The sequence below is a fragment of the Paroedura picta genome, chromosome 18 (assembly GCF_049243985.1).
Source record: "Paroedura picta isolate Pp20150507F chromosome 18, Ppicta_v3.0, whole genome shotgun sequence".
Taxonomy (NCBI): domain Eukaryota; kingdom Metazoa; phylum Chordata; class Lepidosauria; order Squamata; family Gekkonidae; genus Paroedura; species Paroedura picta.
In genome coordinates, this window is record NC_135386.1 from 6,584,067 (window position 1) to 6,609,671 (window position 25,605).

Sequence of the window (25,605 nt, forward strand, 5' to 3'; positions counted from 1 at the left end):
CCTTCCATCCTTCCGAGGTCGGTAAAATGAGTACCCAGCTTGCTGGGGGGTAAACGGTCATGACTGGGGAAGGCACTGGCAAACCACCCCGTATTGAGTCTGCCATGAAAACGCTAGAGGGCATCACCCCAAGGGTCAGACATGACTCGGTGCTTGCACAGGGGATACCTTTACCTTTACCTTTAGAAACAGAACTTGTGATTTAATAATGGACTGTGTTTGACATATATGTTGCAAAGCCCGAAGGAAGGAAGGAAGGAAGGAAGGAAGGAAGGAAAGGAAAGGAAAGGAAAGGAAAGGAAAGGAAAGGAATGATTAGCTTGGTGGGGTCATTAAGAGTGGTGGATTCTAGTTTGGCAAGCTGGGTTTGATTCCCCACTCCTTCCCATGCAGCCAGCTGGGTGAAATTGGGCCAGTCACAGTCCTGATAGTGCTGTTCTCACAGAGCAATCCCGTCAGGGCTTTCTCAGCCCCACCTCTCTCACAGGGTGTCTGTTGTGGGGAGAGGAAGGGAAGGCAACTGTAAGCTGCTTCGAGACTCTTTCAGGCAACGAAAAGCAGGGTTCTAAAACCCAGCTCTTCTTCTAAAACCAACAGGGTGTTCTTTTCCTCACGGGGAAAGCACAAAGCAGGCCAAGAAACAGAGACCCCTGCAAATATGCCCGGGTCTCTCCCTCCCACCCCATCCTGGGATATCCACCCCTAATGAGGATGTGAATGGAGAACTCAAAGCAGTAACATTTCTAAGGCCTGGAAGGTGAACTAAGCAGCGGCAGGCAGCTGATGGGAAGGAGGCGGTAGGGCAGTTTCCAAAACAAACTTTGCAGGGAGCTAACAGCGAAGCAATCCTGACCGCACTCCGCTCCGGTTTTCCCGGCCAGCCGCCGGTGGCGTTCAGCATCTTCTTGGTAAGGCCAAAGCCTCTTACAGCTTCCAGCTCTGCTTCAAAAGGAACTCTCTGAATGGGGCAAAGAAAGCGGCTCCTTGAGTTTGGCAGCCAGAGAACATAGTGAGGATCGGAGGGGCTCTCTTTTCAAAACCCCCCTCCCCATCCCGAAGCGTCCAACAAAATGCCACCCTGCGAGTTGGTTGCAGGAAGCTTGCGACCCAAATAATCAAGAAAGCAACGCAAGATAGATTTTTTTTAAAACCGAGGGGCCCTCTTGATTCAGACACAAGCACGTCCCAGTAACCGTTTCCTGCCCAATGCAGCAAGTGGTGCTTCACACAGGCCACGAGAGCCACAGGTACGCTTGCAAGCAGGATGCAAACGTTAGCAACCCACAGGGTCACGTCAACTGGGCTGTACCTGACAGCGGCTTCATTTATTATATATATCTATTATTATTGTTTGCAGCCTGTTTTTCTTCAATTGTGGAATGCAAAGGTGATTCATGTAGGATTCCGGGGAGGGTCCTGATCCCATGCCTGCTTGCGCCATGGAGGGGCAGTCTGTAACAGTGGCCAGAGCGTTGGAACCCAGGACTGGGAAACCAGAGCTGCAATCTGACTCGAGTGTCAAACTCATCATTTAGACCAGGGGTAGTCAACCTGTGGTCCTCCAGATGCTCATGGACTACAATTCCCATGAGCCCCTGCCAACACTTGCTGGCAGGAGCTCATGGGAATTGTAGTCCATTAACATGCTTTAGAGTGCTTAGGGCTGATCCTGTGTTGAGCAGGGAGTTGGACTAGATGGCCTGTATGGCCCCTTCCAACTCTATGATTCTATGAGCAGGGGGTTGGACTAGATGGCCTGTATGGCCCCTTCCAACTCTATGATTCTATGATTCTATGAGCAGGGGGTTGGACTAGATGGCCTGTGTGGCCCCTTCCAACTCTATGATTCTATGATTCTATGAGCAGGGGGTTGGACTAGATGGCCTGTGTGGCCCCTTCCAACTCTATGATTCTATGATTCTATGATTCTATGAGCAGGGGGTTGGACTAGATGGCCTGTATGGCCCCTTCCAACTCTATGATTCTATGATTCTATGAGCAGGGCGTTGGACTAGATGGCCTGTATGGCCCCTTCCAACTCTATGATTCTATGATTCTATGAGCAGGGGGTTGGACTAGATGGCCTGTGTGGCCCCTTCCAACTCTATGATTCTATGATTCTAACATCTGGAGGACCACAGATTGACTATCCCTGATTTAGACCACTGACTCTCTCTTCCACCAACAGGGCTGTCTTGAGGACAAAACCGAAAGGGACGGGTGGTAGAAGAACCCTGCATGCTGCCTGTAGCCTCCAGGATGAACGGTAGGATAAAAATGTGTACTTTCCTAGAGGAGTATTCTGTGTTTCCCGCACACACACGCAACCATAGCCCATTCTCCGGCTGATGCGCCAAGCAGCCCAGGATGTCTAATTTTATATGTGCACAACGGAGTCTTGAAATAGCCCTATAAAAGTACTGTTATTACTATCAAATCTGGCCTTACGGCTTTCCTCCGTTCCTCTCCAGATGATTCCGAGAAAAATCCTAGTTCCTTGTGTATATTTATGGCAAGACATTATTCACCTGGCCCTAATGTTTGCATGTTTTAAGCCCCAAGGATGTTTGATCAAATAACGAAACAACGTTTCATTAAATAGTTATGGTTTATTTTCCCCAAGCAAGTCCTTATTTGGACATGTTTATGCCATAAACTCTCCTGAAGATGACAAGCAATTTTTTGTTTCAGTTCAATCTGCGACTTTGTTTCCACAATCGAGAGGTTCAACAGGGCCTGAAAAAGGTTCAGGAGGTGGAAAAGACATACTGTTCCATTCAGGGCCTCGAGAATGCCTGTTAAATGGTTCTTAAACCTGCTAGGTTTCTGCAAATCCCATTATTTTTGCCATCCATCCGCAGTGTCTTGTTTTTCTGTTGAGGTTTACTGGGGAGAAGTATTCAAGTAGGTCGCACTGAAGCAGCACAATAAAATCAGAGTCCAGTCGCTCCTTTAAGACCAACACAGATTGATTCAGGGCGTGAGCTTTCGAGGGCAAGCTCTCTTCCTCAGACTATGAACTCCTTACCGGACAGGGAACATGTAGCAAAAATTAATTCTGTTACATCAGTAGACTGTCACACAGCCAAACACAGCCAATGATAATTCTTTGTCAAAACAGCCCATCAGTCCCCTGCAATTCAGCTGTCGTTTACAAAATCACAGGGAGAAACAGAACTGCCTGTGTCTGTGATCAAAGCCTCTCACCTCACCATATGCTGCTTGCCCCATCTGTCTCCATACAACTGTGAAATGAGGAGGAGAAGTTACTTTTTAGGCCTGGAGTCCCCAGCGTGGGGAGCTCACGGGCACAACAGCACCTGCCAAGTCTCTTTAGGAAGTGGGTGGGACCAGATAGAGCTTTCACCCAGCAAGACTTCTGATTGGCCATGCATATTTTTTTAAAGGTTCCTTTTGCTGCCACTGCCTTCACTTCCTGTATCCCCTCCATGCTGTAGCTCCCTTAACCAAAGAGCCTTCCGCGGTTTCATGTTGCTTCTGAAACGACACAGCGGTTCAATCATGCCGCAGCAAACCCGGCCCCTGCCCCTTCCCGCTCAGCCTCCCCGAAGAGATTCACCCCGCTGTAAAACACAGCATTTTAACGAGCGCGTAAATCATTGCATAAACTTTTTTTCCATTGGGACAGGGCAGATTCATAGATGTGCTATTTGCCCAAGGGGATTTAAAGCAGTCAGTCCGGGCTCCCAAACGGCCATCCTTCATTCATCCTTTCCAAAAAAAGTCAACTCTTTGCGTAATTTATTGACTGTGCCTTGAGATAATTTTCAGCCAAGGGTCAACTCATGCTCAGCACTCCGGGAGCAGAGCGCCCCGTGACATGCTTGGGAGCGGTTGTTCTAGTTAGGGCTGCCAGCCACCTCTTCCCCGCTAGAGGCTGGGCCTCCTAAGGCACTGCCTAGCAGGCAGATAATGAATAGGTGCAGCTTTCCCTGCCACTGAGGGACGAGGAGTTGAACCCGTTGAATTTCTGCCCTTTTAAAAACGTGTTATATTTCTACGAAATTTAAAAAAGTGTAGGGAATAGGCTGTACGATAAAGCATAGTGAATAATGATAAAAATGATCTCCAAAACTTGAGTGAAGTCTAAATAATCTTCTCATTTGCATCAGATTCCTAGATGGTTTATTTTAGTTTCTCAGTGTACAGTATGGCAAGTACACTGGTTAGGAACCTTTGTTTCATTCCACTTCATCAGATACATACACCTCGGGCAGGAGTTTTGCACCCATGACTCCCCTTCCCTCCCAGCTCCCCACCACGCCCGTTTACCTTTATGCCAGGGGAGGAAAAAGGCAGGCCAGGCAGATGGGTGTGGGCTCAGCCCCAGAAGCTGTTTTTAACTGCTGCTCTGTGGGTTGAATTCTACACATTTCCCAAAGTTGAGTAATAGCCCCAAATGGAAAAAAATAACCCAGAAAAAAAAAAGTTTAGCTCCATTAAGCGAAACACGATTTGGCTCTTGCTACTGCCTCCCCAACACTAAAAAAAAAGAAGAAGAAAAAAAGGCCGAAACATAAGTGTCATTGCTCCCTCAAAGTGTTTTCTTGGTTAGCCTTCACCGTGGGGAGAAAGAAAACAAACTGGACTGCACAGGATGGGGGACGGTGTGTGTGTGTGTGTGTGTGGGGGGGGGAACACAACCCAATCCAAACGGCAGCCAGAATTGACAGCTAGAAAGCCTATCACTTGCCAGCGACAGGCTGCCAGTTAGGAAGGGGTCCCCCCCACCTTTTTGGAAGGCAGAGAGACCCTCTGAAAGCCCTGTTTGGAAAACTGGCATTTGAGAAAGAAGTGCTTATTCATTCCCCCGTTCGTGTCCCCGCCCTGCCATTCAGAAGACCTCTCAGGAACAGCCGAGGACAGAATAGACTTGGTAACGATATAAAGAGGATTGAAAAAACTGGTGTTTTGCTTCAGGCAAGTGTAGTTACTTCAGCCCTATCTGTCTGACGAGCTGGGAGGACTCAGTGGTTTTATGGAGACAAATCTCAAGCTCTGACCCAGGGTGGAGAAGGTCCACCTGCCTGGGACAGCAGAGACTCACGCTGATTCCTGGCCCACCGATGACCCAGAAGGTTTTTGGGTAGTTGCCGTCTCTGTTAAAATAAGGCTGCACTTGTGCTTGGCTGCAAGCCGCCAGCCGGGTTTCTTCGCAGCATTATTGCCTCTTTGTCCACATGAGCTCTGTGCCAGGCAGCTGATGAGACATTCCTGGGATCAGGGAGGAATGCAGTACTTTTTTTGCCTACCTAGGGAACCCCCAAGTAGATACCTTGCAAATGGCCCAGTTGAGCTACTTTCATTATTCACACTAGGGCAGGCCAATTCATCCATGGATTTACATCGGGGATCCCCATGGGAGTTTCCATGGATAAAAGCCACATGAGATGGGATTTGTAACATGGAGAAGCATAGAATCATAGAGTTGGAAGGGGCCATTCAGGCCATCTAGTCCAACCCCCTGCTCAGCGCAGGATCAGCTCAGAGCATCCTAAAGCATCCAAGAAAAGTGTGTATCCAACCTTTGCTTGAAGACTGCCAGTGAGGGGGAGCTCACCATCTCCTTAGGCAGCCTATTCCACTGCTTAACTACTCTGACTGTGAAAATGTTTTTCCTGATATCAAGCCTATATCGTTGTAGTTTAAACCCATTACTGCGTGTCCTCCCCTCTGCAGCCAAAGGAAACAGCCTCCTGCCCTCCTCCAAGTGACAACCTTTCAAATACCTAAAGAGGGCTATCATGTCCCCTCTCAACCTCCTTTTCTCCAGGCTGAACATTCCCAAGTCCCTCAATCTATCTTCATAGGGCTTGGTCCCTTGGCCCCAGATCATCTTCGTTGCTCTCCTCAGTACTCTTTCAGTTTTATCTACGAGAGGGATTGGGAGACTGAGACAAAAGCCCGGCTGGATCTAACTCCTTGTCTACCATTTTTAGTAGCCTCTTTTTCTGGCCATGTAGACTGTCTCGTAAGGTTTTATTGACGCATTGCCTAAAAGCTCTTTGACGTTACGATCAGAGTAAAATGAAATCTTCACTGATTTCCTGCAATATTCATTTAGCTTGATAGCATTAAATGGAGGAAGGAACGCAGACCTACAGGGCAATCATAGTTGGAACATGGATCTCTATTAATACTGGGCCCATAAAACTATGTCCTCTCTGACCGGCAACTTTAACCTCTCAGAAATCTAAATGACCTTGACTGACATAAGTGTCTCTTTGGTTACTGATATGGTTACCTGTTTCTCCTTTGGTAATATTATAATGTGGGATTACCCGGTTAAATTTAGGGGAGACCAAAGTTAAGTGCTTGGTTACACACCACATGTAATCAACTTAACGGGATCCAAAATATAAACTTCAGCGGTTTATGAAATACTTAATCTGCATTCATTTACGTCATTGACCGTTTGGGGACTTGTGTTTACATTATTTAGTGGTATTTCTAAAGCAGAGGCCCCCAACATGGTGCCCACCAAGTGTTTTTAGAAAGTAGGAGGGACCCCGTGGAGCGTTTGCCAAGCGAAGTTTCTGATTTGCCATTGGAGATTTGATGTGCTGCCACCTCCTTTGGCCTTCCTCCCGTCTAAAGAGCCCTCCTCCAAATTAAAGCAAGAGTTTTAAGTAAAGTTGGAGGGATGGTTGGATCCAACTCACCGCAGTCTGAATTTTTGCCAGTTGGTCTGACACATATAATATGGGAAACTATGATGGCGTCAAGTGTATGCTTATTATACTTTATGTCGGCAAATCCTAAGAAGATGTTTTCATCACTGTATGGACCTCCAAAGGTGTGTTCCTTCAGAGCAGGGCCCTATTCCAACTGGGCATAGATTCTACAGTAGAACTCTTGATCTGAAGCCCATCAGATCGTCCATTGTCAATGGATGACACAAGTAGCCAATCTTCAAGGAATTGTACAAGGGGGATTCATTCCACTTCCCCATCTCCTTCACGACCCATCAGGATCTCATAAGGCAAATTCAATGAAGCTGTTGTGGCAACAGGAAGAGCAGAGCCAACCCTCCCACCCCCCACAAGATCTCACGAGAGTTCAGAAACCATCTCTGATGCCTCGAGCAATCTCACCGGAAGAAACATCCAGTTCTGTTGTGGAATCTCGGTGGAGAAGTCAGCCATCGCGGGCAGTGGCTGGCCCGATCTGATGCTTGGACAAGGGAACTAACCTCTCTATGGGGGACCTATAGCAGAACGATAAGATTCCTCCTGAGCCAAGGAAAATGCCACCCACATACTTGTGAGGCATCCAGATGGGCACTTGTTAACACATATGACTAGACAGGTTTCCAGTTTGGCACAGTGGACCGTGGGCTGGACTACAATTCCGGGAGAGCCAGGTTTGAATCCCAGCTTCCACCATGGAAACTCACTGGATGGCTTTGGGTCGGTCCCAGTCTTGCAACCTGGCTTGCCTCGCTGGCCGGTGGTTGTGAGAAAATGGAGGAGGGGGAGAACGCTGGTTCTTCCTCGGTGGTCTCCCATTGCAAGCTACTTTGAGTCCTAACTAGGGAGAAAAGTTAGAGCTAACAATCTGTCTGGCCAATTGACACCATGCCAAGCATCCCCTGAACTGGCTCTTCACCCGTTGATGCCCTTGCAAAACTGGAGCAAAGCGCTCAAGGGTGTTGACCGAACGCCTCTCATCTCGGCCTTCCGACGTTGGCCTGTGCGAACACATTCGACGACCTTTTCCTGTACTACAAGCTGTCGCAGGAACTTTAAAAAAAAGAAAAGAAATGACAAGCCTGCACCAAGGAAAAAAAAGAAACAACACCCTACACAATCTGCAATTCTTCCTTTCCCCCGAGAACTGGCTGCATGTTCAAAAGCATTAACAAGCCCACGCAAACCCACTTAATGGAAGCGCATCGCTGTCTCCAATCATCTTTGGAACGTTATTGACAAGCAACAGAACTCCGACAGTCATAAAGATGCACAGAGTTGTTTGGAGTTGAGTGGCGTTCCCCACCCCCTCTTCCTTTTTTTGCTTGACAAAAAGAATATCAGACTTTGATTTGTAGGGCCGCCCCTCTCAGCCCAGCCAGCTAAGGGCAGTGTACGCCACATTAAAATGACATTGAATAAACAGAATATCTAAAGCAACATATGTACCCTTACTGCCATATCTCTCCCACGTTACTGTCCTATAATTGGTTGCCGGAATATAGATGTTATAGAGAAAAGTGTGCATGCATGTGTGTGTGTGGGGGGGGGGGGAGGGGTTCTAGTTGTTATTGGTGGCGCGGCCTCAACCAAATGCCTGGTGGAATAAAATTCAAAGCCCACATGTTCTAATTCTCTGCCCCCCATACATGTAACTGTGGCAATTTGGAGAGGAGACCATGAGCTTGGATAGAGTTGCCTGACAGCGGTAGATGTGGTTGCAGGGACGTCCCCCGCTGCTGGCGGTGATAAATAATTTAGGAAACAACCTATGCTGCTTCTCCAGGCCCACTTGAACCAATAAAATAGAACCGATCCAAGGCATTTAAAAAACAAACTGAAAAAACCATGCTGATAAAAGCAAGCCAGGGCAATAAACCCAAACCAAAACAAGCTAAGGCAGAAGAACATAAAACAAAAACTGGATATGGATAAAAGAGCTTGCAAGCCAGGAGTAAACCATAACCCAGAATTTTAAGACGATGGAGCCCTCTAGTTAAGCACTGAATCAAGAGAAACGTTTTGGCCAGAGCCTAAAGGAAATTAAGGCGAGCCTGGAGCCTAAAGGAAGTTAAGGGGGGCCTCCAAGGGAAGGGCATCCCAAAGGCAAGGGGCCACCACTGGGAAAGCCCTGTTGGTTCTGGCCACCCACGTCAGCTCTGCCACCCACGTCAGCTCAGGGGTGCAGAGAAGACGGCTGGAGAAGAGGATCTCCGCTAAGCTCTGGGAACAGTCATAAGCCAACTATTAGATCTAGCTTCTAGGAAGTTTACTGTGGTGGAAATCTCTCTTTACAGTAGACGAATGCCAGCTTCTTTCGAACAAGAAATTGGGAGTTCTGAATTACGGCTTCTATTTTTATCCCCCCCAAAATCGCAGCGGCTGCCAAAGTGCTGAGCAGGCCCGCCGTCAGACGCAAATGGAAAGACGGAAAAAAAACATTACTCATTCCTCTGGAGCAGCATTGTCTGGAAGGGGAAACAGGAATTCCTCGCTGCACCGTGCTGCTTTCGCTCCGCCACGCAGTGCGATTCTCGGCATCACACCTCAGCCAAGGGCTGTGATTGCCGGCATTCTCGGCGTTGACAAAAGATGTCAACGGTGATTAAGATAACCCGGCCTGGTTTTGAATGGCAATTTCCAAGCGACTCTGGTCTAAAATACGTATTATCGCGTTTTGCTAATAGGCAGCGCTCAAGCCGGGGCGGGGCACGGAGACACTGCGATTTGCAAGGGAGAGAGTAGGACGATGAAGAACTCTAACTCGAGGGCTTCAAGTGAGCAAGGACAGTCGGCTCAGAGCGGACAAAAGACCTACCAATTCACACGGAGAGTGATTCGAGAGTGGAATGTGCAGCCAGAGGATGTGGCGATGGCCGGAGGAATCAACAGCTTTCAAAGGGGATTAGGTCGATTCATGGCTGCCGAATGGTGACCGAGGAGAACCACCACATTCAGAGGCAATAATCCTCCGAACCCCAGAGCCAGGAGGCAACACCAGGGGAAGGCCTTGGCCTCTCAGCCCTGTTGTTGGCCCTCTAGAGAAGCTGGTTAGCCCCTGTGTGAGACAGGATGCTGGACTAGAGGGACCCCTAGTTTGATCCAGCAGGGCTCTTCTGATGTTCTTAGGAAGGCCTCGGCCTCTCCACCCTGTTGTTGGCCCTCCAGAGGAACTGGTTGGCCACTGTGTGAGGCAGGAGGCTGGACTAGATGGACCTTCACTGGTCTGACCCAGAAGGGCTCTTCTGATGTTCTTAGGAAGGCCTCGGCCTCTCTGCCCGGTTGTTGGTCCTCCAGAGGAACTGGTTGGCCCCTGTGTGAGACAGGATGCTGTACTGGATGGACCTTCACTGGTCTGATCCAGCAGGGCTCTCCTGATGTTCTTAGGAAGGCCTCGGCCTCTCTGCCCTGTTATTGGCCCTCCAGGGGAACTGGCTGGCCATTGCGCGATACTTGATACTGGACCAACTTGATGCTGGATCCAACAGGGCTTTTCTTAAGTTCTTGAGGGGAAAACAAACAGAGAGGATGGAGGATGGGGGAATACAAACGTGCGTCTTCTGGGTGCTAAGAAGTGATGGTCGGTTTGCCCCAGTCCCAAAATGCGTTCCAAACTGCGACTGCCAAAAGGGATTTCCAAGGAAAACTTCCTCAGACTGGCACGGCCTTTCGTCGGCAAGGTGTCCCTCTCCCCTGAACTCTTGGTGCTGTGAACGTTTCCCGTGAACCTTTTCTCACTTTTAAACCAACCTTGGCACGACAGACAGGTTTTGAGGGAGGCGTCTTTTCATTCTGTGCTCCATTATGCCGCGTGAGGGAAATTTCCCTCGGGAAACTTTATTTGAACAGGAGGGGCAAGAGACCTTTCTGTCTACGGAAAGGCTAATCCCCCCAGAAGAAGGCACAGCCTGTTTGGAGACAGGAAAAGGAAGAGGTGAAGCAGCCTTCCCAAACAGGGCCTGTGCTAGGATCAGGCAGGGTGACGCCCCTGCTGAGGGCACCAAATATCAGGCGAGCATGGATGGGCCCAGGGGAGGGAGATCAATTTTTTAAATCTATTGCTGTTGCACCAACCACACTGGAGGGCACCGTTTCGATCTTCTCACACACCAATGGCTCCGGTCACCTCTGCGATCCCAGCAACAGCGACTCTCCACTGGCCATGTTTTTCCACCATCCTGCTTAGTCTATTTGGATTGGCATCCAAAATGGGGACAGGAGCTAGAGAAAGGGACTTCTTTGTGGTGTCATCTTGGCTCTGCGACGTCCTCCCCTGATTGGTTGGCCTTGGAGCCCAGGATGAAAGCGATTTTCCTAGTTGCCCAGCTGTCTGGTTACATTTTTGCTGAATCCCTCCTTGCTTGGCAGAGGCTCATGGGAGCTGTAGTCTGTGGGCATCTGGAGAGCCACAGTTTGGCCACCCTTCTACAAAGCAGTGGCAATTGTGACGTTCCTTTTGAAGGAGGGAGAGCTCTGCCCAGTTGGCCAATGAGAGGAAAAAGAAATCTACCCGGCACAGAACGTTCTCTAATACTCCAGAATCGTTTCTCCACGACTAAAAAAAAGAAGTATAAAAATTAAAGGTCGGTTTTCAGGAAACATCCAGAATTTACCCATCGACGCCGTTTGCTCAAATCCTGAGGATTAGTCAACTAAAATGTCTTTAACTGAATCACAGCCCGATTTTAAAACATGTTCCAATGATGGTAACATTTGGAGGACGCATCGTTCCAGGAAACGAACTTCTGATGTGTGTGGAAGGCAGTCTGATACAGCAAAATCTACTAGCTCAGACTCCGTGCAAGAGGAAGGCATACTATGAAAGAGATCCAAGCTTGCTCCCAATGAAGCCAGTGTACATACAGCTCCTAAATGGTTTAGCAAACAAAACAAAACAAAAATGATTTGCTAGGCCTTGCAAATTCGATAATAAAATCTGCCGGGCAGCTCCGAGTAAATTACGCCTTTTTTTATAGCCTCGGCCGGCATCGTAAATCACGATCAAATCTGATACTGTGTTTACCAGCAACATATTTCTTTCCCTGTGATTAGGACGAGATGGTACATCATATAATTTAATGATCCAGCCCTTTCGTGCCAGGAGTTATGATGCAAGAATCGCTCCGAAGGCGGCTCTGGGCCACGGATGGAATTGAGGGATAAAGCCAGTAATGGGTTTGGGGTAGGTGGGTGGGCTTGCTGCTGTACCCAGAGGGTGTTTGGGGTTTCAGGGGCCAGCCCAAAGCTCAGTGAATTGATCCGAAGTAGGGCTTTCTTTCCTCCAAAATGGGTGCAGGGGGTGTGGGGGTGTCAGCATTTTGCAAACATGACATGCCTTATATCGCTGAAAGCTCGTTAAATAGCATAGATCGCTCCGGCTTGCACAGCAATTTTGCATTTTGCGTAATAGATTTTATTAAGTCAAAAACCAATATAACATAAGCTCTCTCTCTCTCTCTCTCTCTCTCTCTCTCTCTCTCTCATATGCATGCAATGCCAGCTTAGATATCCCTTGCAAAGACATATCATAAGAGACATCCACTTGGTTGAGAGGTAACCCCAAACCATGCCTTGTTAATAGGGATGCCAGCCTCCAGGTGGGACCTGGGGATCCCCCGGAAGTACAGCTCGTCTCCAGGCGAGAGAACGGTTCCCCTGGAGAAAATGGCTGCTTAGGAGGGGGTTGTACCGCATTATACTCCACTGAAGTCCCTCCCCTCCCCAAACCCACACCACATCTTGTTACAAACATCTTGTTGCAAAGATATCCCTTGCAATCACATCTTGTTGCAAAGATATCCCTTGCAAAGACATATCATAAGAGACATCCACTTGGTTGAGAGGTAACCCCAAACCATGCCTTGTTAATAGGGATGCCAGCCTCCAGGTGGGACCTGGGGATCCCCCGGAAGTACAGCTCGTCTCCAGGCGAGAGAACGGTTCCCCTGGAGAAAATGGCTGCTTAGGAGGGGGTTGTACCGCATTATACTCCACTGAAGTCCCTCCCCTCCCCAAACCCACACCACATCTTGTTACAAACACGTTGGGGACCATGCAGAACCCTCCTGTGCGTTGACAGCTGCCTGCCACCGACTAGGCAGCCCTCCCTGACCTGAAAAACAAACCGAAGCCAGGCCTTTGACTTCAAAGGGCAAAGTAAAGTCTCCGAATCATTGCTCGTAGGTTGCAATTATATATAAGCACACACGTCAGGGTAGGACTGCGTCCTACTTGCTAGCTTTCCTTCTTGTTTCATCACATCCCCTCAGCGAGAAGTTTTTTATCCGCTTTTATCCAACTTGCTAATGCATTTTTCTAAATAAAGTAACTCCCAGTCGTCAGTAACTCACGGACTGGGGTTAACCATCTATCTACCTCTCCCGACGTCGGCACCGTCACAGTAAGAGGGACGAAAAGCCAGCATAGTGAATGTGGGCAGGATGTCGGTCTGGGACGCCCGGGATTAAAATCCCTACGCCACTAAGGAAAACGTGCTGGGCCACCCCCAAACACTCAGACTATCCTACCTCGCAGGGTCGTTGTGAAGGAAAAAGTAGAACAGAGGGGAATGAGGACCAAGAGGAGAGAGAAAGAGGGACCAAAAGCCAGCAGCGTGGTGAACTCGGGTAGAATGTCGATCTACGACACCCGGATTCAAATAACGACGCCGTCATGGGCCAGCCACAAACCCTCCTACCTCACAGGGTTGTTGTGACGGAAAAAATTAGAAGAGAGGAGAACGATGCAAACAATTTTGGCTCCGCACTGGAAAGAAAGACAGGGTAGGACAGAAGTAATTAAAGAATTCAGGACAGGACAGAAGAAGGGTATAACTATGCAGATGAAGGGGTGGGCATATGCAGACGAGGGGACAGGAAAGTATAGATAAAAGTAGGTTGACCCCTTAATTAGTGGGGGGGGGCTGGGGGGACTGTGCAGTGATTGGGGGGGGGATTATCAGGACTCATATGTAAGGTAGTGCTGATGTCCACCAATTCCACTGCATATCCAAGAGATACCAGTGCTCAGTACTGAGAATATCATTCCCAAAAAAGCCCCAGGGTCAAGGGTTTTTTCCCCCCACCTCTGCAGATGAGATACTTCCAGTCACAGAAGTCTCAATGACCCGTCTCCATCAAGGAGTTCCGGCTGTAATCCCAGAAATGAACCTCCCCCACCAAGAGACTTTTTTGGGGGGGGGTTGGGGTTGGTATCGCCTACAAGATTGACTGACAGGCTGATGATCGAACGCCCACGCAAACCCACCAAAATATACTGCATCTATAGAGAAGGGGGGGGGAGGATGGAGGAAAGAAAAATGCTTGCCTAGAAATGCATTATGCCGTTCCAAACAGCTAATGAGCAGTTAGAAAAACAATTATTTCTCTCACTTTTATTATTTTTTTCTTTTGGAGAGGAGGGATAATAAATACTTAAGCAAAGGGAAGGGGGGGGGGGGCGGTTGCACTTAAATAGAAAAGGAACAGAAGTCCAGAATAACAGAAACTTAAATCAAATCAATCCACAGCCAATGCTACGGTGGTCCTCTTGGGGGGAGGCAGTATATATTTGAAACTAGGTATCGGCATCCATCAGAACGTAACATAAATAAGGCTCAGGAGCTGCCTTGCACACAGAGAGCTGCCCATGCCTCTACGTGGCCCTGATTTATAAGGCTGCTAATGCACACCATTAACAAAAGGGCCTTGTGACTCCATCATTAGCGGAAGACGATTCATATAAACGCTGAGGTTGGTCCCAATGAGACTTGCCAGATATCTCCTTCCTTCCTTCCCTGGCTACAGAATCGAGGGGGTCAGACAATAGACACGGGGAATAATTTATTTTTTAAACGTATATCGTGCTTTTCTCCCTGGTCGGGGATCCAAAGCAACTTCTCGAACTCGCTCTCCCTCCACTTAATTCTCACAACAACAACCTTGCGAGAGCTGATTTGGCTGAGGGATTGTGACGGGCCCTGGGTCGCCTAACAGGCTTCCTTGGTTAAGCGAGAGATTTGAATTTGGTCATCCCTGGTCCTAATCTAAACCATGGGTGGGCCAACCGTGGCTCTCCAGATGCCCGCAGACTACAATTCCCACGAGCCCCTGCCAGCACAGTCTTAACAGTCTTAAAATGCCCCATTAAAACCCCCGTTAAAAGACTATAAAAATACCCAACACGGCGGAAAATACCACTCTCCCCTACCCGAACAAGGGCATTGGGGGGATAGAGGGTGATGATGACTGCTTCAAACCCCCCCCCCCAGGGTTTTTAACCTTCCAGCCTCCTCTTCTATCGGGGGGGGGGAGCCAAGAAGGAGGAGAGGGATGGAGGCCCGTGAAGACAGTATCTTCCCCCACAGAAGCCTTTCATCTCTGAAGCTTGTGGTCCTTCTACAGTTCATCGGTTCTGGGATTCAGACTTGGCACTCAACATGGCCAGGCACAAAGGACGCCCACAGACTGTCTTTTAATTTCGGAGCCACTGACCCATAATAAAGAGGATGCAATTTGGCGCAGGTGTACACGCGGCAGACGGCTTTCTCTGTCTAGGGAATTCTCTAACTGGAAAATGGCAGCAGGTAGATTTGCTGGCATGGGGATAATTTTCATCACCTTTGTGGCGCCAGGGCGGGGGGAATCCATCCCGGCCTTAATTTGCTGTCCAGTTATGTATCGTTCTTTTACGGTTCTCCGTTCCACCAGTTTCTGCGTTTAATATTGGTTTCATAGCCGATTTTGTGTCTCTTATCCCGATGTCCATTAAGGTAATAAAATAGGGGACATATGGCAGATAAGGGAGAAGGGGGAAAGAGAGAGATCGTAGAACCCGTTTCCAGTGCAAGAAACGCTTGGAATGATAGGAAATTCGGAGAGGTCTTTCCATTTTGCCGAGGAGTAAACACAGTACACACCTACATTACACCCAACAACTGGAATTTTAGGCTGTAGGAAAAAGCGTGCAATCCACACACACACACACCCAGTTTCCTGGCTGTGCTGCTGTATCTAACAGCAGCCTGGCGAAAGTGCAGACATTAAGGAAGGAAAGCTTTTTTCCTGGCAAGGAAATAAAGCTTCCCTTCATAGTTGGGTGAGGCGAGAGCTGCAGCACGGCTTCTTCCTGCACCGCCAGGCTAATGGTCAAAGGAGCTTGTGGCTCAGTGGCAGAGCTCCTGCTTCACGTGCAGAAGGTCCCGGGTTCAATCCCGGGCATTGCCAGTCTAAAAGGATCTCACGTAGCAGGCGTTAGGCCATGGCTGCTCTCTGTAACACTCCCAAGAGCCACAGTTGAATTGGAAGGAATGGAGACTCTGACGTGCTAGAAGACAATGCTATAGGGCCAGTTGGGCAGACGCTTTGAATGCACTAAGCCCCATCTGCGTTCAACCCCTCACACTGCCCATTAAAGGGATCTCAAGGAGACAGGTGATTTTATACTGCTGTTCAAAGTAGACCTTACTGAGCTAGATGAGCCAACAGTCTGTCTATAAGGCAGCTTCCTAAGAACATCAGAAGACCCCTGCTGGAACAGATCACGGGTCCATCTAGTCCACCATCCTGTCTCTCACAGGGGCCCAACCAGTTCCACTGGAGGGCCAACAACAGGGCAGGGAGGCCGAAGCCTTCATAAGAACATCAGAAGAGCCTTGCTTGTTCAGGGGTCCATCTAGTCCACCATCCTGTCTCTCACAGTGGCCATAAAAACCCAACTGATGACAGATAGGACCTACAGAGGTTGAATGTCTGTATGAATTGAAAAATTCTATAACTTTTATTGTGCCCAATTTTTATAACTTCAGGAAGTGGAAGCATGCATACAGCCCATAGGCTACTGCAAAACAGTGTGCTATGCTTCACTCATTGCGATATATGCACTAATAAGAGAACACACCACTGAAATTTTTGGCAGCCTTTGGAAGAGAGCTAATGGCTGATAAATAGGCGCCTTCACTCATTAAGTGACTCTGGTACTTAACAGCTCTTACTTTGGGGCTTTTATTGGCTGCTATACATATTTTATATGTGTGTGTTAAAACCAGACCCGTAAGGGCCAAAATGCGCCGGTTTATTGGCTCATATAGTGCATAGCACACTGTTACATGTTTTTAATTCCTAAAGTTTTTTAAATTGTGCAAATTGTATCGAATTTTAAAGTTAATACAGACAGTCAACCTTTGCATCGGCCAAGGCCCCGCTCACATAACGCAGCAGGCAGACTTTCAGTTTCCCCAGAATTCTCTTTCGGGGAGGAGAAAGGGGGGAAAAAACCCCCCCACAAAGTCCGCGGATTCGCCAGAGTCACAAAAAAGGGGGCTAGGAGATGCTGCGGACTTAATTAAAGCCGACGGCACGGTGGCAGGATGCAAAACGGATTCCGAGCAGCACCGAAGGCCACTGGGGGCAAAGAAGCCGAAAACAGCTGCCGTCCCTGTAAAAGCCAGCGGTAGTTCGACTCCGTCTCCAGCACTAATTGGAACACGCCGTCCCCCTTTGGTAAGAAGCAGAAGGGGGAAAACACACACACACACACGGTAGCCCTATAGCAAGAAAACCAGGCACGGATTTTAGATATGGCAAGGGAATGAATACAAGCCAAACCGGGCGGGATCAGTCAGTGTTTAGGGGGCAGGCAACCCCTAGGAGCGAACCTCCCACCCACGGGCACAGGTAGCGGCACCATCAGGTCGATGCTATGAAGCAGCCCAAGGCGACTGGGAAAGCTGAACCTCGGTAGGCGGCCAGCTAAGGCAGCTCCTCCTCCTGGGCAGCAGGTGGGGCTCCTCAGCAATGAAAACTCACCAACTGAAGGAGAGGCATCTTCTCGTTTGGAAACTAGCCCTGCTTCGCCCTTACCTGGTTGGCCCAGACTGTTCATAGTCTGGGGAAAAGTGCTTGCACTCGAAAGCTCACGCCTTGAATCAATCTTTGTTGGTCTTAAGGGTGCCCCTGGACTCTGCTTTTGTTTTGTTGTGCTGGTTGGCCCAACAAGCCTGGGCCAAGGAAGTCCAGGGTTGGTGGCCAGAGTCAGGCCACTTCTTTGTCTCACCTGCCTCGAATATCCTATGGCACCGGTGGCCAAATGGCGGCTCTCCAGATGCCCATGGACTTCATTTCCCATGATCCCTTGCCAATATGTTGGAGACATCTGGAGAGCCACCATTCCCCCCCCCCCCGCCCCCGTCCTATGGCACCACCATAAATTAGCTGCAACTTGACGGCATTTTCCACCCGCAGCCTCCCTTCTGTGGCTTTAAACAAGCACCAAGCCTTCCCGCTGTGCATTACGGAAAAGTTTTGCCTCTTTAATCTCTGAGCGTCAGGCTGCTAAGAAAGGGGCGATAACCAGTTGGCAACCCAAGAATACAGACTTTAACCCATGGAACGTCCCCCCCTCCCCAAGCATTACATTAGAGAATCTGCTAGGAGATCCAAGAATGGATCGTGGAGAATCAGATTTGAATCCCTAGCTTGCCATGGAGCTCATTGGAGGAACCTTGACTACCTCACAGGGTTGTTGTGAGGATGAAATGGAGAAGGATTATGTTGCATGTACTTAGTACTCCAAAAAGAACCACTCCCTGCCCTCCTCTAAGTGACCACCTTTCAAACACTTAAAGAGAGCCACCCTGTCCCCTCTCAACCTCCTCTTCTCTGGGCTGAATATTCCCAAGTCCCTCAGCCTTTCCTCACAGGGCTTGGTCCCCAGGCCCCGGATCATCCTTGCCTCTCTCCTCTGCCCACTTTGTCCACCTCCTTTTTGAAGTGAGGCCTCCAGAACTGCACACAGGACTCCAGGTGGGGTCTGACCAACACGGTATGCAGTGGGACTATGACATCTTGTGATTTTGATGCGATACTTCTGTTGATAAAGCCCAAGACCGCATTTACCTTCTTTACCTCCGCATCCCATTGTCTGCTCATATTTAGCTTACAGTCCACAAGTACCCCCAAGATCTCATTCTCACACGCTGCTGCCCCATGTGCGTGATTCTCATTGTTGCGATCCAGATGTAGAACTCCTGTCCCTGTTGAATTGCATCTTGTTCTCACTCGCCCGCTTCCCCCGGCATGTTCAGATCTTGCTGAACTCTGTCCCTCTCTCCTGGCAGTGATAAAGGGAAGCCACAAGGGCTGCTGAGACAGGCAGCACATAACAATCTGAATGTTTCCAAGGGAAGCAAGAAACGAATCTGGATGGGGTGCTATTTAAGGTCAGAAAAAGGTGGGGTTTTTTTTTTGGGGGGGGGGGGAGTTATTTGCCCAAAGATCATTGCAGATCAGCATGCAGTCTACCAACGCAAGGACATACCATGGGCCCAGCGTCGGGAAATCCCATCAGAAATTATATTCACTCACTTTCTAGCCAGCGCCCTTTCCATGGCGAGGTCTGCTGATTCACTGAGAGCCAGTTTGGTGTAGTGGTTAGGAGTGCGGACTTCTAATCCGGCCTGCCGGGTTCGATTCTGTGCTCCCCCACATGCAGCCAGCTGGGTGACCCTGGGCTCGCCACAGCAGTGATAAAGCTGTTCTGACCAGGCAGTGATATCAGGGCTCTCTCAGCCTCACCCACCTCACAGGGTGTCTGTTGTGGGGAGAGGAATGGGAAGGCGATTGGAAGCCACTTTGAGACTCCTTCAGGTAGAGAAAAGCGGCATCTAAGAACCAACTCTTCTTCAGTAATATCAGGGCTCTCTCAGCCTCCCCTCGCTCACAGGGTGTCTGTTGTGGGGAGACGAATGGGAAGGCGACTGGAAGCCGCTTTGAGCCTCCTTCGGGTAGGGAAAAGCGGCATATAAGAACCAACTCTTCTTCTTCTTCTGAAGTTGTTCCCTTACCCAGGAAGAACCCAGTTCTCCATCCCTCAACTCTCTAGGCCCCTTTTCCCATCTACGGAAAACAGCTGGCTTGTATTGTCCCCATGACACAACACTGGGAGGGGGGGGGAGCAAAATGAAACAGCCTGCCTCTCAGATGTTGCAAAGCCGGCTCCCAGTGAGCTAAACACAGAATGCCACCCAGGCTCAGGGACTCAATCCCAGCGGAATGTGCTCTGCAGCAGGCCACTAAACCCAAGGAGCAAATAAGGGACAAATGGGGAGGGACTTGGGGGTTTGCTGTTTTGGGTTCAAGTGGGCACACTCGCTCGTAAGACCATCCTCGTAAGCCGCCTTGAACCACAAGGCCAGGCGTAAATGTTTCGGTCAAGTAAACCAATGGATAACTTCTTCACACATTGGGAAAACACAGCCCCAAAAGCCTCTCAACAGGCGATTACTTTTTAAAAGGGATTTCTCTCTCACCTCGATTATGCCTGAGGTGGCTCATGATGTTCACGATATAAATAGCCGCTTCTTACAGTGGCCCCCAGATTTAGAAGAAGAAGAAGAGTTGGTTCTTATATGCCGCTTTTCCCTACCCAAAGGAGGTTCAAAGCGGCTTACAGTCGCCTTCCCATTCCTCTCCCCACAACAGACACCCTGTGGGGTGGGTGAGGCTGAGAGAGCCCTGATATCACTGCTCGGTCAGAACAGTTTTATCAGTGCCGTGGCGAGCCCAAGGTCACCCAGCTGGTTGCATGTGGGGGAGCGCAGAATCGAACCCAGCATGCCAGATTAGAAGTCCTCACTCCTAACCACTACACCAAACTGGCTCTCTACACCAAATTCAGGGCCAATTTGCACATCTCAGCACATCTCGGCGTCCCATGGGGACTTGCATTCTGGGAGTTCCGTTCCCAAAGGCCAATTCCCACACGTGCGCTCAGCCAATTTGGACTGGCAGCACGAGAGGTAGGGTGGCATGATGGTCACAGAGTCAGATTGGCATCCGGGAGACGTAGGTTTGAATCCCCACTCTGCTGTGGAAACTTATTTATCTCCTAGGTCAGGGGTAGTCAACCAGTGGTCCTCCAGATGTCCATGGACTACAATTCCTATGAGCCCCTGCCAGCATTTGCTGGCAGGGGCTCATGGGAATTGTAGTCCATGGACCACTGGTTGACTACCCCTGTCCTAGGTCACTTATTTAGGTGACCTGGGGCTGGTCACACTAACTCACAGGGTTATTGTAAGGATAAAACAGAATTCTGTGAGGTTCTTTGGGCCTCAGATGGAAAAAGTGGGGGAATAACGGGAGGGCTTTTCAGCCTTCTCCCCTCCCCAAATCCTACATCATTTTCTTTGACTTAAAGCCTGTTGGGAAAAGCCACCATAACTACATGTCAGTTGATCAGCCCAAGGGGTTTGTCAACAGGAAGAAAGTTTGGCCCAGACCAGATGAGGTGACCAAATCTCTCAGCAGTTTTAAAAATTGGTAAGCAACCATCGCAGACACACCCTGACCCAGGTCCGGATGGTGCTGTGAGAGGAGGGGTCAGTCTCTTCATTACGTCACCCGGCTCCCGCCACAACTGTTGGCGCTGCTGGGAGACACATCTAGGTCCCACATCTCGACACAAAAAGTTCATTAAGTGTACACGCTTGGAACTTGTTCGTGACCTTAAGACAACCTCCTGTTCCTCTTAACAGCTCTGCTGGGAAAAAGTCTTTATCTTCCTTTCAGGAAAAACACAGCAACACACGTTTTTCCTCTGATGGTCAAGGACAGAGAGGCATTCTAAAGGGAGAGATGGCTTTATGTTTTCAGAGCATCAGAAAAAAATATCGCAATACACATTCTGAACATAAATGCTATATGACACGCGGCAAACATGTGACAATACGGCTGACACTACCCCTAGGACGTAGCGGTATTCTTGACCTGTATTCTTTTTTTGCAGACCATTAATGTGGTACATGATTAATGCAGATAACTGCCAGACTACTAAAATCCTTGTGCACCAGTAACTTTTGTCGACTTAGTTGCACAACACACAATGCTGCTGACTGCTGAGTCAGACTACTGACTTATCCAGGTCAGTATTGTCTACTCTGACCGGCAGCAGCTCTCCAAGGTCTCAGGCAGATGCTGGAGACGGAACGTGGGATGTTCCACGTGCAAGGCAGATCCTTTGCTCCCCTTCGTAAATATGTCTAAAATAAGACTATCTCCGTTGGTGTGTAATCAGAGGCCCTTCGCAAAGGCACACGGCTTACAAAAGTTGAAAGGCTACAGATAATGGGTTGTATACGTGAAAGTTATCCCCTGACTCCACCGGTATGTAAGCAAGCTGGCCATCCTATAAACTCGTAAACTCAAGCAACACTCCAAAAGAACCCCGGCCAAAACTCAAGAGTGTGTACAAACCAGTCTAGCATTTCAGTTCCACTGAACGCTGCTTGGATGCAGAGGGTCATAGCTGGTGAGCTCGAGCCAAGTTGGGCTCTCCTGATCTTGCTGAGGGCAACATCTCCTCACATCAAAGTCATTGCATTGGAGGAGGGCCCTCACTGTGAGGACTCCAGTGCTATTTCAGAGACGTTATTTACATTAGGAGGCTCTGAGCTGGACAGCCCAGGCTAGCCTGATCCCATCAAATCTCAGTCTTTGGATGGGAGACCACTGAGGAAGTCCAGTCATTACACAGAGGCAGGCAATGGCCAACCACCTCTGAACATCTTGACCTGGCCAAGCCGTGGCTCTCCAGATGTCCATGGACCACAATTCCGAGTAGCCAAATCGTGGCTCTCCAGATGTCCATGGACTACAATTCCCAAGAGTCCACAGAGTCACCAAACCGTGGCTCTGCAGATGTCCATGGACTACAATTCCCAAGAGTCCAGAGTCGCCAAACCGTGGCTGTCCAGATGTCCATGGACTACAATTCCCAAGAGTCCAGAGTCACCAAACCGTGGCTCTCCAGATGTCCATGGACTACAATTCCCAAGAGTCCACAGAGTCACCAAACCGTGGCTCTCCAGATGTCCATGGACTACAATTCCCAAGAGTCCACAGAGTCACCAAACCGTGGCTCTCCAGATGCCCATGGACCACAATTCCCAAGAGTCCACAGAGTCACCAAACCGTGGCTCTCCAGATGCCCATGGACCACAATTCCCATGAGCCCATGGGGGTGGCCCAGCCGTGACTGCCTGCCAGCAGGTCTCATGAGACTTGTAGTCCATGGACAGCTGGAGAGTCACAGTTTGGCCACCCCTGCCCTACAGGTTGCCACTCTGACGGCACTTCCTGCTTCCACATTTACATCAAAGCCTGCAAAGTGAGGGTTAGGGGGAAGAGAGGCCGTTTGCTATGCAGATGAGCGTTCTAGCTAATGTAGATTTTGTATCCGCATCGTCCCACAGCTGATTCTTCAAAGGTTCGCGGGTGAAAACAGCCTAAGGCCTGCAAGGTCGCACCTTGGTGTATTATGCGGAGGAAGACACCCACCTCCTGACCCCAAAACCTGAAGAGCTGGCTTCCTTGAGACCCCCAGAGAAGTCCTGGGACAAGAAAGAGCGTTTCCCCCCCTGTGAGCCATTGAAACTGATCTGCCGCATCTGGAAAGCAGAAAGCGTACAACCTTGGCCTCCTTAATGAAGTCACAGTTCTGCCCTAGTTAGGAATGACTCCACTAACAACTGCTTTCACGTGTTTTTGGAAAACACCCCCTAATAAGTCCTGATGATTAGGGACAGCCCAACAGGTAGGCTGAGGAATGCAGAGAAGTTCTGGGATCCTTTGAATAAGAATAGACCCTCGCAATTTTCCGTATAATATATACGACCAGCATTTATATAACCGTCTCCACTGCTGAAAGGGTTTTTGCACACTTGTCATTGTTACGATCACCCTGTGAGGTAAGCCAATATGATAATCGCTGTAAGGCAGCTGAGGCTGGGAGAGTAACTCTTGCCGAAGACTACCTAGCAAGGTTGTAAAAGGCAAGATTGGAACGGGGGACCTCCTGGCTCCCACCCTCCTTCAGTTCCTGCCTAAATGAGAGCAGACGCTTCTCCTTACATTTGCATATCCAAAACGTCTTGGGAAAACCAGAGTTCCAAACCCAGATCAAGTTGGATAGTCCGTTTGTAGCAGCAGAAAAGAGCACGAGTCCAGCTGCACCTTAAAAACCACCAAAATCGGTGGCCGGGGAGGTCCTTCTGTGAGTCACTGCTCACTTCTTCAGCTCTGAGAAGAACGAGGGTCCAGGAGCACCGGAAAGACTTAACGGGCCGCAAACCTGCCACAAATTCTGCAAAGTCTTGAAGATGCTCCCGGACTCTCGCTCTTTCCAGATCCGAAGAAGTGAGCAGCGACTCATGGAAGCTCCTCCCCTGCCACAAATTCTGCTAAGTTTTGAAGGCCTGCCAGGAGTGGTGGGATAGAAATCTAATAAATAAACAAACAAACAAACAAATAAATAAGGTACTTGATCTTTTACAGTGCATCAAGCACCAGCATCCAAGAGCTGGCGATACATTTCGCTGGGTCCATTCCGATCTTGTGAGCACCTCAGGCAAGTGCTCTTCCTTAAAGCAAGCTATAAAACTCTTGAAATAGACCCCTGTGATATACTTGCGGACACGGACTGATGCTGCCTTAAGACTCATGCGCAGTTGTGCATGCGCCATAGGATCAGGAACCATTTCTGTGCCCTAAGAAAACCTGGGGGTGGGAGAAATCTCAGAGCTCCTTCAAATTGGCAGAGAGTCACTATTTTTAAAAAGCACGCCCAATTTTCTTTTACTATAGCAATACTCTCATTTTACAGTCAAGGCAGTGTTTGTGGAGGTGTTTGTAGCACCGGACAAGAAGAGCCAGATTCAAATTCTGGGCTTGCCTTGAAACTTACTAGGAAAGCTCTCCCCAGCCTACCTCGCAAGGCTGTTGGGAGGATATGCTGGACCATGGGATGGGAAGGGCCATGTTTATCATTTAGAATGGGATAGAAGTCATAGAATCATAGAGTTGGAAGGGATCTCCAGGGTCATCTAGTCCAGGGGTAGTCAACCTGTGGTCCTCCAGATGTCCATGGACCACAATTCCCATGAGCCCCTGCCAGCAACGCTGGCAGGGGCTCATAGGCATTGTAGTCCATGGACATCTGGAGGACCACAGGTTGGCTACCCCAGAAATTTACCTGCCCACCCACAGGGACCCCAAACCCATGCCCAGATGAACCCCCAGAATCCCTGTCCAGTCTGGCCTGTAAGAAATTTGCCTCCTGCCCCCATAAGTAGCGACCGGCATTTCCCTGGGCGTGCAAGAAAGGACCCCAAGAGCCAAGCACGACGCAGTCCCTTCTGCCCACCCACTCACAATCTGCCTAAGTGCACAGAATCCGCGCTAATAAAAGAAAAATATAACGCGGAAAATAAAGAGAGACGGGAGGAGGTCGCGCTTCCCAGGCTTACAAAACGAGACAGACCCTCAAAGCCGGCCGCCCTCTCCCCGCCAGGCCTACCCCGCAGGGGTGTTGTCGTGAGGATAAATCGGGGGACGGATGTGTCTGTGTGTGTGTGACGCAAACCGTTTTGGGGAAGAAGGCCGAACAGAGAGGAAAGGAAGGGATCCCCAAAGTGTGCAGGGCGGGGGGGGGGGGGAGATCCAAAACCGGGGAAGAGATGGCTGCGCCGCCCCCAGACCCCGCCTGCTCTTCCCCCGACGAGAGCAGCCCCGATCCCTCCCGCCCCCAGTTCTCCGCGGGGCTTACCGGCCGGAGGCACCAGCTCGCCGTCGCTCAGCTCGCCCGAGTCCGAGTCCATGGCGCCGCGTCCGCCCGGGCAGGAGCGCAAAGTCCTCGCCGCCGCCGCCGGAGCGCGCTGGCCAGATGGGGCGCGGGCGGCGAGGGGGGCCGTCCCTGCGCCGCAGCCAAGCCGGCGGCCGCCTGCCCGGGCGGAGCCAGGGGCGGGGACGACCCTCCCCCGGGCGGGCTTGACAGGCTCGGGGGGCAAGAGGAGGAGGAGGAGGCGGCGGGGCGGGGCTCGGTTCCTCTTCCCAAAGAAGCA

General features: G+C 49.8%; 2 protein-coding genes across 2 annotated transcripts in view; one reads left to right on the forward strand and one right to left on the reverse strand.

The window, feature by feature from the left end:
• Positions 1-25,497, reverse strand: part of TNFAIP8L3 (TNF alpha induced protein 8 like 3) — a 52,631-nt gene extending 27,134 nt beyond the window's left edge. Inside the window, exon 1 of the mRNA XM_077318085.1 lies at positions 25,311-25,497. Within this exon, the coding sequence (XP_077174200.1) occupies positions 25,311-25,362 (52 nt within the window). The 5' untranslated portion in view covers positions 25,363-25,497. The remainder of the gene's footprint in view (positions 1-25,310) is intronic.
• AP4E1 (adaptor related protein complex 4 subunit epsilon 1) overlaps positions 1-25,605 on the forward strand; it is a 117,212-nt gene that overhangs the window by 40,910 nt on the left and 50,697 nt on the right. Inside the window, exon 12 of the mRNA XM_077318075.1 lies at positions 2,189-2,266. The gene's annotated coding sequence lies outside the window, so the exon portion shown is untranslated. The remainder of the gene's footprint in view (positions 1-2,188; positions 2,267-25,605) is intronic.